This window comes from Taeniopygia guttata, chromosome 15 (genome assembly GCF_048771995.1).
Source record: "Taeniopygia guttata chromosome 15, bTaeGut7.mat, whole genome shotgun sequence".
In the NCBI taxonomy this organism is placed as follows: domain Eukaryota; kingdom Metazoa; phylum Chordata; class Aves; order Passeriformes; family Estrildidae; genus Taeniopygia; species Taeniopygia guttata.
In genome coordinates this window covers 3,035,518-3,048,933 of record NC_133040.1, presented here as the reverse complement: position 1 = coordinate 3,048,933, position 13,416 = coordinate 3,035,518, and the positions used below count along the sequence as shown (strand labels likewise).

Below are 13,416 nucleotides of genomic sequence, written 5' to 3'. Positions count from 1 at the left end.
GAGGCTCTGTGGCAAGGAGGGGGTTATTACAAACAAGAGAACAATTTTACATGTGGCTTTTGTTTCATGTCAGTGATGTTGGTGCTGTTCTGTCCCTAACCAGATGACAAGTAAGTGTGTCAGAAAACACAAACCAGAAAATTGGAGGGCAGTATGAAAAGCACAAAGTGTTGCTGTTAATAAATGATGTTGATTTGAAATTCTGCTTCACAGTGGCTTTGAAACTTTTCTTTCCAGAAGATGAGGAAATTTTAAAAAATAAGACAAAGTTTATACCAAGGTCAGTGTAAATAAATGTGTACCTAGAAGCAAGAAGGAGGGAAAGGTGTTAGGACAAGTCAGTGCTCTGTTCTCATGCTTAAGGTCTGTTGTAGATGCGTCTCTACCCATACACACTGTGTGGGAGATAGATCAAGCATTTAGGGTCTGCTTGCTGAGATGAGAAAACAGTGACGGGAAGGCAGTGTTTGGAAAATTGCAGAAGAGAATGGAAATTGATGGGATGTTAGCAAGATGGATCAGAGCCTACTGAATCTTTGCTTCATTCTGTGCTTCTAAGAGAAAGGCAGACAAAGTGCACTCCCTCCCAGTGTTAGACAGGAAGAAGTAGCACCTAACAGCCAAGGGAGAAAAGTGTATCCCATTTTCTCTTGCTAAAAGGCAATTAAATAAAACTCGGGCCAGTTTCATTTGGGAATTTAATGATGCAGCTTCCAGTAGTAGGAGCTTAGGTCTGTCTCAGACTGAAGTGCTGTCTGTTTCCTGCAGGGACAGTGTTTTTGCAGCTGCCATATTCCAAGCGGAAGTTTTCCAGCGGGCAGCAGCGGCGCCGGCGCAACTCCACCAGCTCCACCAACCAGAACATGTTCTGTGAGGAACGCATTGGCTACAACTGGGCCTACAACACCATGCTGACCAAAACCTGGCGCTCCAGCGCCACTGGCGACGAGAAGTTCGCAGACCGGCTGCTGAAAGACTTCACAGACTTCTGCTGGAACAAAGACAGCCGGCTTGTTACGTTCTGGACTGATTGTCTGGACAAGATGCATGCTAGTGCTCCGTGAATAGGGTTGTATCTCTTAGGGAGACAGCTAGAAGCTTTACCTTGTGGCAAGGAAGTAGAAGTGAAGAGTCTCTCTGTTGGATTCATATTGAGGCTCCAAGAGGACCTGAGCAATACTGCTGTTGATATTCAACAGAATTTGATTAAGTGCTTGGAAAAAAAAAGAATTTGAGCTCTTGGCTTGCCAGTATCTATCACCTGACCTTAGCTTGGTTTCAAGTAGCTACAGTCCTTGGTTGCCAAAACTTCAGTTAGAGCAGAGGTAAAGGAGGGACAGTGCAAATGGTTTTCAAGGGCAGTTGGATTCAGCACAGTGTGATGGTATCAGCTTCCAGTTGCTGGAAAAGATCGGTGCCAGGTGGCATCTGATGTGCCTGGCAGCAGCCTGCCCCTTCCCCTTCCAAGGTGTACCTGATTGTGTGAATATGTAAAATAAGATGTGAGAGATGCTTGTTAAATTTTCATACATGTAAATAAGTAAAATGCAGAAAATTAAGTGACCTGATGTTTTGTTGTAACTCCACAGACAGCAATACAAAATTGGTGAGTAAAAGAAAACAATGGCCAAAAGAAAATACTGCTTTCTATGTTCAGCTCAAAGTTCAGTGCTGGGGCTTTGTCTTGTAATCATGCAGGATTTTCTGTCTTCATGTCTGGACCTAGAGCAGTGTCACACAGCAAGAGCAGGAAGCCAGTTACTGTCTTGCAAGGCCAGCACCGAAGCCTAAGGAGAAATCAAGGGCTCCTGAGCACAAGTTGCTGCCGAGGGTTATGGGCAGGTTTTTAGAATGTGTCTACATGCCGCAAGGGGAAGCTGCCTGCGCTCAAGCGTGTAGCCTTGTCTTTGCAGGGCGTTGGCAGGAGTTTGTTACCGAAGTGCAGGTTTAGGGTGAATCACAGCGGGCACCCAGCCGTGCCGTGCCGTGCCGTGCCGTGCCGTTGGCTCCCCTTCCAGATGGCTCTTCACTGTTACATGTCCTCGGGAAACTGGAATGAGGGGAGGACCGACACCTTCGCGGTGGTGTTCAGATCTGATTCAAGGCAAATCATAACTGCTTCAAATGTTTATCCCCTAAACTGAGTCAGGATGATTCATCTGTTTTTAGACAGCACCCACCTATAGAAGGTGGGTTTGAGCTGTGCGCCTCTTCATTCAGTCTCTGTGTCACAATTATCAGTGCTTGTTTGATCCCCATTAACGACTTAAAAATACTCTCTACTATGGAAGGAACTTGCTATTCCACACCGTTCTACATCTCTTCTGCCCTGCGGCAGCCCTGTGCGTGCAGGGTCGAAGCCGTAGCGGGCTGGGGGTGGGGTGCAGGGGCAGCCTCGGAGCCCCGCCTGAGCGGCGTCTGGGAGAGCCCCGGCGGCTCCGCGCTGACCCCGCCGTGGCCTCGGCGCCGGGAAGCGCTCGGACAGTCGGTGACACTGAGCTGAACCCACCGAGGGCTGCGGTGATCACGGGGTGGGAGCGGGGCGGCTGCCGGGCCCTCGTCTGGCTGCGGGAGGAGCAGAAGGGGCTGCCGCGTGCAGCTCCTGCACTTCGCAGCTTTTTCCGGCGTCTCGTTCTGCCCGGCGGGGCTGGAGCTGGCCCGAGGGTGCGGGGAGTCGCACCGGCGTCCTCTTCCCAGGAAAACGGGCCAGAAGCAGCCCCGACGAGGGTTTTACATTTTACAGTAACTGCGGTCTGCCCGGGCCTGTCGCGTGCCATTTTGGAGAAATTTCGGCAAATTCATTTCAGCTGAACGTCTCTGGACTTAACGTTGCGGTAGTTTTAACCTGTAAGTAGTGGATGTAAACCCTAGAGTTAGTCTCTGAGTTTGGGGAAAGTTTAATGTGTCTTTCTGAGTTCAGTTTTCTCAACTGCAAACCAGGTGTGTCTTTAGCTTTTCAGGGCGGCTTTCGACCTTATTTTATTTTAAACATTTTGAGGTCCTTACGCTGCTTTTAACAGCACAGTGAATTTCTTTCCTTAAAAAAAAAAAAAAAAAAGCATACCACAGAAGCTAAAAATACGAGATAAAGAGTTTTTATCTAACCACAACTTCGTGCATTGCATAGAAAAAGTTCCAACAAGACATGATGATGAAGCAGTTCATGGCCATGTTAAAGAAGAATGAAAATGAGCATCCCCCACCTACCAAGCTGTTGAATCTAGCAGGACAGCTTTGCCAGGAGCTCCAGAGCTCATCTGCTACTCTGGAGAAGCTGGTTGAAGCCGTGATGGAATGCAAGAACAAGATAGATTTTCTTACTAACATCCATGTTGTGCGGGCTTGTGTGTCCGTTCATATCCATAAAGGGCAACATGATGCAGCCTGCAGACTCCTGGAGGTAGGGATGTGTTCTTCAGTTCTTCATGGAAATAAAAAGCTATGTTAGAAAAACAATAGTTAGAGCTGTTAGTGCAGAAGTACCTAAACCGCGGCACGCGGAGCACTTCCAGCTTGTGTAAGGCAGTGCGCATTGCTGACCTGCCAAAGCCTTTGTTACCGGCACTTAGAGTTAATCGGCCAAGGGGAGGAAAGTAACTGGGTGATTATGGTGGTGGTAGCAGGATTTGTGTTCTACTGTGATGGCTCTTGGAGTTTTTCACAATCTTAGGGCTCAGGACATAAAAATGTTGGGAAGCCCAAGATTAGGGGGCTTTGTAGGGTGGGAATATATGAAGAAGGCTTGATGGTGCCGCTCAAGGTGAGGGATTTTTGGCCTCTAGATCCGGTAATGTAGGTCTTTTCACCAGAGTAAAAGAAGGAATTAGGCAACTGTCTGTGTACATGAGGGAAGGTACAGCGAGCCATGTGCTTAGATAATGCTACTAGGGCTGTCATACCAGTAGGAATCCCTGAATACATTTCTGTTGAGGGTTTTCTCCTTTATGCATGGTGTGAGTGACTCTCTGGAAAGGTTTACTTACACACAGTATTGTTTTAGTATTGCAAGGCAGAAGAGAAGGAAGAACTGGTGAAACTTTGGCATGAGATTCACTACCGGAGGGTTATGGAGAAACACCAGACAGATGTTCTGACACCTCTGCAGAAATTCCGTTGTAGGAAGAGGTACTTCATAGCTGGGCAACCAAGATTATTTTTTACTCTGTAGTTTCCAGATGCAGGGGCTACAGATGCAGGGGCTTGTTTTACACCTCAAGATGCTGCTTCTTGGTTTTTCTTGGTGTTTTGACCACTTGTTGCAATGTGAAAAAATTCCCATTAATGTGAATTATTCCTTTTGGGTCCTTTTAAATCCCATTTTCTCCTGTGTACAGGAATCCTCCACCTATTTCCCTTTGTCCTGAGGGTTTGAAGAATCGAAACTATTCAGAAGAAGTACGCCAGCACCTGTACAAGTTTGCTGCAGAGGTGACAGCAAGTCCAGACAAGAAACAACGGGTAGGGATATGCTAGGGATACTTCCAATCAAGTCTCTTTGTCACAGAAAAGCAGGACACTGCAATCAAGAGTCTATAACTGGTTTAATTTCTAAACCTTTGTTTCCAAAAGGCTCATTGGGGCTGGGATTCCTCATATTTGATCTTTCCGTAAAGGTCTCTTTAAAAAATCATCAGGTTCATGCTAAGTAATTTCTCGTGCTGTGGAGAAATGTTGAGGGGCAATAAATTTCTCACTGGGTTTTTAACAGTTTTAATTTTGTAATGATTGAGCACATGCAGCCAAACAGCCATCACTCAGCATAGCTCTATTACAGTGATAAATAGTTCTGACTTGACTGAGTTACAGCCTATATAAAATTGCACTCTGTTCACCAGAACATATTTTGTGCTGACTTTTCAAATGCTGGTAATTAGATGTGATAACACAATAGGCTGTGTTGGTGTATGCATGGATCTACCTTCTTTGGACAGGGACAGGTTTGTAATGGAAGAGATGTGTGAATTAAATCAACAAGCACTGTTGATCACTACCTTGCCAGGTGAGGGCTTCAGACTTTGGTATCTGCCTCTGTGAAGCTGTCATTCTGTAGGAAGAACATAGTTTGGTGAGGGCATTATCTGGTGAGTAGTATAGAATAGCAGTGGCTTCCTTAGCAAACAAATTGTCTGGGAGTGCAGGGTGGAATTTGTGTTTTCTATCAGCTCTGAGTTTATAAAATGGTCTCCTTGATGGGATCCACTAGGCCTCTTAACTTCACTAGAGACCTAGTGAGTAAATGTCTCTGGCTTTGGAAAGTCTTTTGCTGGACTGCTTTTGGAACTGAAGGGAAATGCTTGATCATTTGGATGTGATTTCTTTTCCTTTGATTTCTCCCTGCTCCTGGGTTTGCAGGAGGGATTGGCTCGGGCCTTGAACCTGCAGCCAACTCAGGTCTATAATTGGTTTGCAAATTATCGACGACGTCAAAAATCTTGCCTCCTTCGTATGGAAGAGCTCAACAATTCATGTCCTGAGAGGGCTTTGGCTTCCCAGAGAAATGAGCCACAGGATAAAGGATCTGACACTCCACAAACTGCAGGTTTGTCTCTTCCTAATGGGTTCAGGATGTCGTCCAGAGAGGTGAAAATCACTTTAAATTCCCTCAGGAAGGGAAGGATATTGCTTCTTCAGAACAGCATTATGTGCTGATGGATCAAGTGGAAGCTGCAGGACTCTGCTTCAGTGGAGTGCCTCATTGTTTGGCTCCAGGCTGTCACTCCATAGGTGCAGACATTGCTCACGCCTGTGCAACAACAGGGGAAAAGAGATGTCTGGCTTTAAGGGGGCACCAAATGAAAGCAAATACATGGGAAGCAGCAGGTTTTAGCTCTCAGATTCTGGAATCAGAGCAGTGTACTCCAGGAAAACCCAGTATTTCCATGTCCTTCCACAGACACATAACCAAACTTCAGTCACAGGGAACACATGGGGTCTTGCTGCACTTGGCAGATTGGACTTGTTTTGTTGCCTTTTAGAGTAACCATTAGCATTGTTTCACCTGCCTGGCCTGTACCTTTCAGATGGATCTCGTGCAGGCAACAGCCCTGAGCAAATTGAGATAACTCACATGCCCTGTGAGCCAGGATGCGAGCAACCAGCTGCACCTCTGTATAAACCTCCTGAAGGAACATATTTAAATATGCTGGAATCCAGGTGATGTATGGCATCTTTACAGTGACAGTTCAGAAATGAAGCAACAATTAAATGTATTCATGGAACTGACCTATGTGTTGGTTCCTTGGGGACATCACTTGGGAGCCTTGCCACCACTGATGGAAATGTTTCATGTCCAGTCAGAGCAGTTAATCTCCCAGCTGTGGAGGGCAGGATTCAGAGGTTTAGCTGGGGGTCCCCTTTTGGCAAAGCAATGTGTCTGGCTGATTCATTTTCTCCATCATTGCAGCTATATGCAGAGCCCTGAGCTGTATGAAACTGGAACAAGCATGGCTTTGTTGGCCACTCACAGCACTGAACAACCTGTACCTTTTGGCACTGCGGCTGTGATGGAACCAGGAACCTGCTTTGGCTCTCCTGTGCTGCTGCCTGGAGAAGCAGTGAGCAGGGCTACTGCCAGCCCCTGGCAGGGGAACTTTGTCCTGCACTCTTATGAGTCCCTTCCGTCTGCCAATTATTGGCTGCCCATGTGGTGGGCCCCTTATGGCACTGAAGGAGTCTCTGACTCTGCGTCGACCCCAGGTGTAGAAGGTTAGTAAAACTGCACCCAGATTGTTGACCTTAAGATTTTCCAAGCTTCTCTTTTCATTGCTGTAAACACTCTTGCTCACTTAAGTATCCTGATGAGGAAGAGCAGGGCTTATTTGGAGCTGTGGAGTTCTACTTCCATAGTAGTTCAGTGAGAAAATCTGTTGATTTAAGGTGTTAAAGCAGACATTCTTACCTACTCTTTTCCCTAACCTGCAACCACTTCCATTAGATAGTGGTGGATTCCTTTTAGTGTTTCCATTGAGAGAATCCCTCCAGGTGTTGTCTGCTCACCTTGACCTTTTGCAAGCTTCTGGGTTTTTAATGCCTGTCATCATTAAGTATTGCCTGAGAAAAGTCTGGGAACTTAACTGTGACATGGTGCTTGTCTTCAAGCACATGTTTTCACTTTCCTCTCCCTCTTGCTATTTTTTCTCTCTTTCTCTTTGTCTTCTTCCTGTCTAGTCTTGCTCAGCATTCCCACATTTCTTTTCTTCTCCCTGTTCTTCAGAATAGGCTTGATAGAATGCATAAGTGATGCCCTCTTGCTTTTGCTGTAGGTCTGTAGAGCAGGAAGGGCTGTAACTGCCATTCACCCAGGCTCTGGTGAATGTGGAGCAAGGAGAGAAGGAATAGCTGGGTCAGAGGTTGGGGCCATGTTATCTGTATCTGTACTTGTGTTAACACGAGCATTTACTTCAGCAGGTATCAGAGTTCCCTTGAGCACAGCCCCTCAAGGTGGCTGTGTCGAAGCCAGTTCAGAAAGAATCATTCAGCAGTCAGATTTACAGGATGAAAGCTTAATCCTTAGAGGAGGACAGCTAGGGACCGTGGAATCTATTATGCACAGGTAAAAGGAGGGAAAGCACAGGGCTGCCTAAAGGCAGGAATAATAATGATGCAGAGTCCAGCCATGTCTTGATACCCTGTTGAAGAGAGTTGCAGAAATAGTGACATACCTCATTCCCAGGGACTGCTTCTTGTGCCCATCCTTCTTTGCCAGCATTTATATCTGTGCATGGGTAACTTTGTCTACGTACACATGTGTGTGTGGCACAAAGGAGATTTGGAACCAGCCTAATCAGAGAAGATATGACCTTCTGTTTTTTGGGCAGGTTCAGTTTCTGAACTATTTGCTTGGTTTTGGCAGAAAAGCATAACCTGTACTGATCCAGTGAGGGCTGGCTCTGTTGGTTCTGTGGGCTGGGTTGGTAGGGCCTGTACTTAATCCTAAAATAGTTTTTGTAGCTTCACAACCTCATGACAAGATTATTCCATAGTGCAAGCTTTCCAAATTGGAAGATGGAAAGACAGGCACTGTTCTCTCTTTGTTTTCCACCTATAACAAATGTTTCAGATTTCAGATTTTCTCTGGGAATTGAGATAAATTCAGAGAATGCAAAACAACAAAAATTCGTGCCATTTTCCATATGTTATACAACTTCCATAATGTTACATAAAAATAAACACTGCCAGACATTATGGGCTTCCTTTAATTTACTGATCTGCAAGACAGAGCAGGGGTAGCAGCCTCATTTTATAACCCTTCTGCTTGACACTGACCAGCATTTGTGCCAACATTACATAGTCAGTATGTCAAAAAGGGAGGGAGAAGAAGCTTTATTCCCACTTTAAAAATGAGGAAGCAGAGGCACAGAAGGCATTGTGGCTTGTTAAACAACAAGTAAATGCAGTGATTCACTGGAGATGAAGATTGGTAAGGCTTTGGCCTCAGTTCCCTGCAGAAAACATTTCTGCCTTTTACCCCTGTTTCTCACTTGGCCAGGTGCCTTGTTCACATTCATGTCAGACTTCTTGCTCTGAATTGCTGGGGAGAACCTAGGTCAGGCATTGTAAACCTCAGGCTGAGTTTTAGGATCCACAGTTTTAAACAGTGGCTAAAGATCATAAAAGATCAGCAAGGGTTGCTAGCAATATTTTGGCTGGATTTAAAATTGCATGTTCTGACTCTGGAGTGAGCTCATGTTTATTTTTAAAATATGTTCTGCCAGTAGAAGAAATCTATGGTGAATGTCTCCTTGTTGGGTATGTCAGTGTGCCAGGCATCCACACACCCTTTATCATATTCCTGTGAGGGGCAGGACTTGCTGCTTTGCTGGCACCTTTTGGTGAGGACATAGTTATTTGAACCCTATTTGTAAACACTGTTTAGTGGCCTGGTCCAGATCTCCCCAAAACCTTGACCTCCTCAAAATTCCATGAATGCTATGGAACATCAATCTTTTTCAGAAATGATTGATGCTTAGGCTGTAATTTCATTTTGCAGTTTCTCTCTAGGGAGCCAGGAGAACTCGTGTGGGTAGTCTTGGGTAAGATCACTGCTCAGTCAGTGAGGATCACCTGTGTAATAAGGCAGAGCCCTCTAACAGAGTCAGGGATTAGAGAAGAGTATTGTTAGCAGAGTCCTCTTGAGCAGTCATGGTGTAATGACTCCTCTGGGGACTCGTGGGGGCAAGAGATCAAACTGTCTGATCAAGGCAAATGAGTGTTGCTGTCTTGGAAGGACAGAGCAGTGATGTTATCCTGGTTTTAGAGGTAAGAGTAACACAAAGAGAAGGAAATTATTTAGCCAAGATCACCTATCTGGAGTGGACTCCGTGTTATGCTCTCCTTGCTTCCTGAGTCCTGGGATAGAGCTGCAAGTCAGCCAAAGGACCCTTAATCTGCTTGTCTCATTTTTAAAAATGCTCACCTGGAAAGGATGTGGCCTCAAATCTTATCAGAACAATTCCTGTTGATTTCTTTCATGGGCTTTTTACAGCCACTCCTACGCACCTGGGCTGTGTCCAAACCTCTTCTGATCTACAGGGCTGTGAGGTGGGAGTGTGAGAGGGAACCAGGCTGGAAGCTGACTGTCTCCATCTGCTTCTGCTGCCTGAGAGGAGGGTTTGATCCAGCAAGCGGCCTGGAAGTCCCCGTGGGACACCAAACAGATGCTCCCCTTTACAGATAGTGGTGTTGCATCCTCTCTACTCTGCAAATCGGGACAGGTGGAATGTAGCCCAGCTAATGGTTCTTGCAGAGTGGAAATCTTGTGCCTTCCATTTCAGAAAGAAAAGCACACTGAGCTCTATGGAGCAGTGCATTCTGCATTTATGAGCCAGCATATTGATTTAGAAAATGTCAGTGCCGAGATGTTCATGGCAGCTTACAGCTTCTGCTTGCTGGGATTCCAGCTCAGAGTGCTGGGATCCTCCTGCAGCTGGGCTCTCCCCTCTGGACAACCCAGCATCCTGACACAGGCAGGCAGCAAGTCCCAAACCCCCAAACCCACCAACCAACAGAGGCTACTTTTTGGCACGTTGCATAACTGAATTGCAGACTCGTTGCTAAGGCCACTGTGCATGTCGGTGTAAGTGGGCTGTAAAAAAGCATGAGACAAATTCTTGAGAGGGTGGGAGAGGGAGTTGAGGCCATTTGTCATTAGGAAATGTGTCTCTGAATGCAGCCTCCAGCAGAGGAGTCGCAAGGCTGGCTGCTGGAACCTGGGGAACATTCCAAGGAAGGGCAACTTGACACTTATCCTGTTGGTTGTACTTTTTTCCTGTACTCTCCTATTGGGCACCTCTTGTGTGGGCCCATATGGGCACTCACACCTTGGCTATTCCTGGAGGTGGTATGGGCACTGTTGTTGCATTAGAGAGACTTTTGAGTTGGTGATGATGGGAGAGAACATCCCATTCTTGAGAGAACAACCCAGTGCCTGCTGCTTGACCCAGTGCCCACAGACTGATCTGAGAGGCTGGAAGAGCCTCCAGGGGCATGTGGATGGGGAAGCCGTGTCCCCAGACTCCACTGGTGGCCTTGGAAAGCTGCAGCAGAAGGGCAGCCAATGTTGTGTCTATGTCTAAAGCCACATATTTTGACTCTTAAGGTCTCTACTTTTAAAACATGTTCCAGGAGCTTTGGTAGACACCTCCTTGTTTATGGATAGTGCTTTGGGGCAGAAGGAAAGTTGCAAATTGAGATGTGATATATACTACTCCCTATATACTGCTCCTGGTCAGGGCAGTCTTCCCACTGCAGAACCTCTATTTTCAGGCCATAACAATTTTGAGAAATGGGGCAGGTGTGTAGACAACAGAACTATCAAATGAGCAGTCTTGCCAAAACCCCCTCTTGTCCTGCTGCAAAACATTACAGTAAGTGGCAAATAATGCATAAATACAAATGCACTTGTATATAATATGTATAATATTTTTTCCAGTTCCTCTCAGACTGTGTTTGGCAACCCTCAGTGCCCACCTGTTTCTGCACCCTGTGTGGAAGAAAGCCAAGCCCTGGGACAAAGCCAGGTAAGAACACACCTAAAGTTCAGAGAAAGAAGCTCTGTACACACGATCCCCTGCAGCTCTCTCAGAGGAGATGTGAAATCTCATATCATATTTAGTATGAAATATGTTTGATCTAAGCCTAGCTTCTGAAGTCCAGTTCAGAGCAAGCTGGGCATTCCCTGGCTAACACCCAGCAGATAGTAGAAGGAAAGGTGATTTTGTTTTTTTCTACTTGAATTGCTAGTCAGACCCTAATTTTACTAAACATGTCATTGAAATGGTGGCTAAAAGATCCTGTGCACATCCAAAGTGCCATTTAAATTTTCAGCATTGGAGGGCTCACCTATAGAACAATCACACAAAGATGCCTTCTTGAGGTCCTCCCCTCTAAGGTGTTTTACACAATTTGACTCTGTTCTCTCAGATCTTTTAAAACGTTTAATGTAATTTTCATTTGCGAGTCTGTGTTATTGCTGAGGAAAAGGAATTTTGCACTGTTCTGAGATGGCTGATAGCAGTATACAGAGCAGTGTGATTACTGGCCAGGATAAAGAAGGTAGTTCCATGCTGTGGGTGTAGTCTGCATGCCTTTTGATGGGGACTTCAAAGCAGTAGAAAATACAAGTTAGAAATCTTGTGCTTTCAAGGGGATGGGAGCACATCTCTGAATTGTTACCTAAAAATAGGACCCAAGAAAGCCCTGTCTAAGCTGTATAGTGATGTATTTTTTGGCTTCACGTATGTTGGTGTAACAGTCAGTCAGCATCCATTGCTGTTTCCCTTTCAGTGTGAGCTACTGGGGAAACCTTTTCAATAGGGATTACAAAAAGCAGGACCCATATCTGCTGGCCCCATTATGAGAAATGGCTGCAGCTCTGAGGGCAGTAACAGAACCTCTTCTGAGCCTCTGAAAGCATCAATATAAAGATCTGTATCTTGGAAAGGAGCCTTTTTACCAGCTATAATGTAAGCCAGACGAGAAGGAAAGCTTTGGGCATTAATAATGAATGAGCCTTTTCTAAGATTCCCAGAGCAGGCTGTCTCTAGCTAGTTTTCATCTTGCTGTTCTGCATCCTTGCACTGATTTTTGCAGTGGTGAAGAAACATGACACTCAATACACTATGGGCTGGGAGCAAGATACTGAGTGATGCTTGTAGATGTCAAATGGGACATCTTCAAATCTTTGTAATAATTACTCAGTTCAAGACTTCAGAAAAGCAATTTTTGCATATTTTAGTGTGTGCTCTATGAAAAGGAAGAGCTTGAATGGGTAAGTGATTTTACAGCATTCTACAGACTTCCTGGGCACTTTGCTTCTTGCTGAATCAACTTACTCTGGGCTTGTGGCAAGAATAAGCAGGTATTTGGTTCCTGAACCACAGAGATGCAGATGAAAACTTTATTTTGTCCACACAACTCAATTTTTTTTGTAGGTCATGCATCCTGTTAGAACCAAAATGTGAATAAAATGAAAGCAAGCAAACAAACAAAAAGTGAATTCATTTTGGAGATATTTCTTTCTCTCCCTGAGCAGAGCTCCCCTATTCAGGACATCACTTCCTTAATTATTTAATTCCTGTCTTACCCTCTGTCAATTACTGGCTTTTATAGGAGCCAAAGCCTAGGGCAAAACGAAGGGAATTGGTCTGCTCTGAATTCCTGGGAGCTGGATTGGGCATGGATTGTGCTCATCAGTTCCACACCCACTGATGGATTACTCTACCTGAACTTTGTTGCTTCAGGCACACAGCCCTGACCAGTGCCATTCCCTCCCCTAGCACACCTTGTGCTGCTGTCTGCCTAAAGGAGCTCTTCACCATAACCAACTGTGTTAAAATCATACCTAGTGAGGCTTTGGTTCCTTCTCGTGTCTTTCAGGTCCTGGAGGATCCAGTTGTTGACTCACTAACCAACGACATGTTCGAGGCAGCACGCCTGCTCTGTGAATTTTCTGACAGTGGACGGATGTGACCTGCCTGCAGATACACTCCATGTGTCTGCAGTTCCCCAGGAAATACCCCATTGCTCCCTTATTTTCTGTTTTCTTTTAATAGAAGAGGAGTCTGACAGGGAAAGGAATAGAGTGAGGGAGAAGGATGGAGGTGTTTTCAATGGTTACAAAGTTTGGTTTAGTTACAGTTTTATTAAGAATTTTGCAAAGGATAGAAGAAAGCAAAGATGCACTGTGGACTGTAGGTTTTTCTTGGAGCTGTCTGAAGCTGCACTGTAATTGTTAAAATTACCAAGGCACTGGTTCTGTGGCAGTAAGATACATCTAATCATAGCACTGGCCAGATCAGAGTCCTTGGTTGCATCATGAAGGTAAATGAAGCCCCTGTGCTCAAAGGAGTAAAATTTGGTTACATTGCCTTGCAGTGGATATTAGATAACCTTTTCTCAGGCTTGGAAAATAAGGTC

At 45.4% G+C, this 13,416-nt stretch overlaps 2 protein-coding genes across 8 annotated transcripts in view; both read left to right on the top strand.

The window, feature by feature from the left end:
* Positions 1-1,559, top strand: part of DEPDC5 (DEP domain containing 5, GATOR1 subcomplex subunit) — a 39,138-nt gene extending 37,579 nt beyond the window's left edge. For all 7 annotated transcript variants that reach the window (XM_012578122.5, XM_030285781.4, XM_030285780.4 and 4 more), the window contains one exon: positions 769-1,559. In XM_012578122.5, coding sequence (XP_012433576.5) covers positions 769-1,064 — 296 coding nt within the window. In that variant the 3' untranslated portion in view covers positions 1,065-1,559. The remainder of the gene's footprint in view (positions 1-768) is intronic.
* A 1,580-nt stretch (positions 1,560-3,139) lies between these two features.
* Positions 3,140-13,045, top strand: ANHX (anomalous homeobox). Its single transcript, XM_072936142.1, has 8 exons — positions 3,140-3,400; positions 4,001-4,125; positions 4,335-4,458; positions 5,353-5,539; positions 6,021-6,153; positions 6,404-6,705; positions 10,931-11,018; positions 12,877-13,045. Exons 1-8 carry the CDS (start codon positions 3,146-3,148, stop codon positions 12,905-12,907), a joined length of 1,245 nt encoding a protein of 414 aa, XP_072792243.1. The 5' UTR covers positions 3,140-3,145; the 3' UTR covers positions 12,908-13,045.
* Positions 13,046-13,416: the final 371 nt, after the last annotated feature.

Bases quoted from the DNA above. Each gene is read 5' to 3' on its own strand.
- ANHX (XM_072936142.1), top strand. From the start codon at position 3,146: ATGATGATGAAGCAGTTCATGGCCATGTTAAAGAAGAATGAAAATGAG. The intron at 5,540-6,020 runs GTTTGTCTCTTC...TGTACCTTTCAG, and splicing joins TGACACTCCACAAACTGCAG to ATGGATCTCGTGCAGGCAAC. The intron at 6,706-10,930 runs GTTAGTAAAACT...TATTTTTTCCAG, and splicing joins GTCGACCCCAGGTGTAGAAG to TTCCTCTCAGACTGTGTTTG.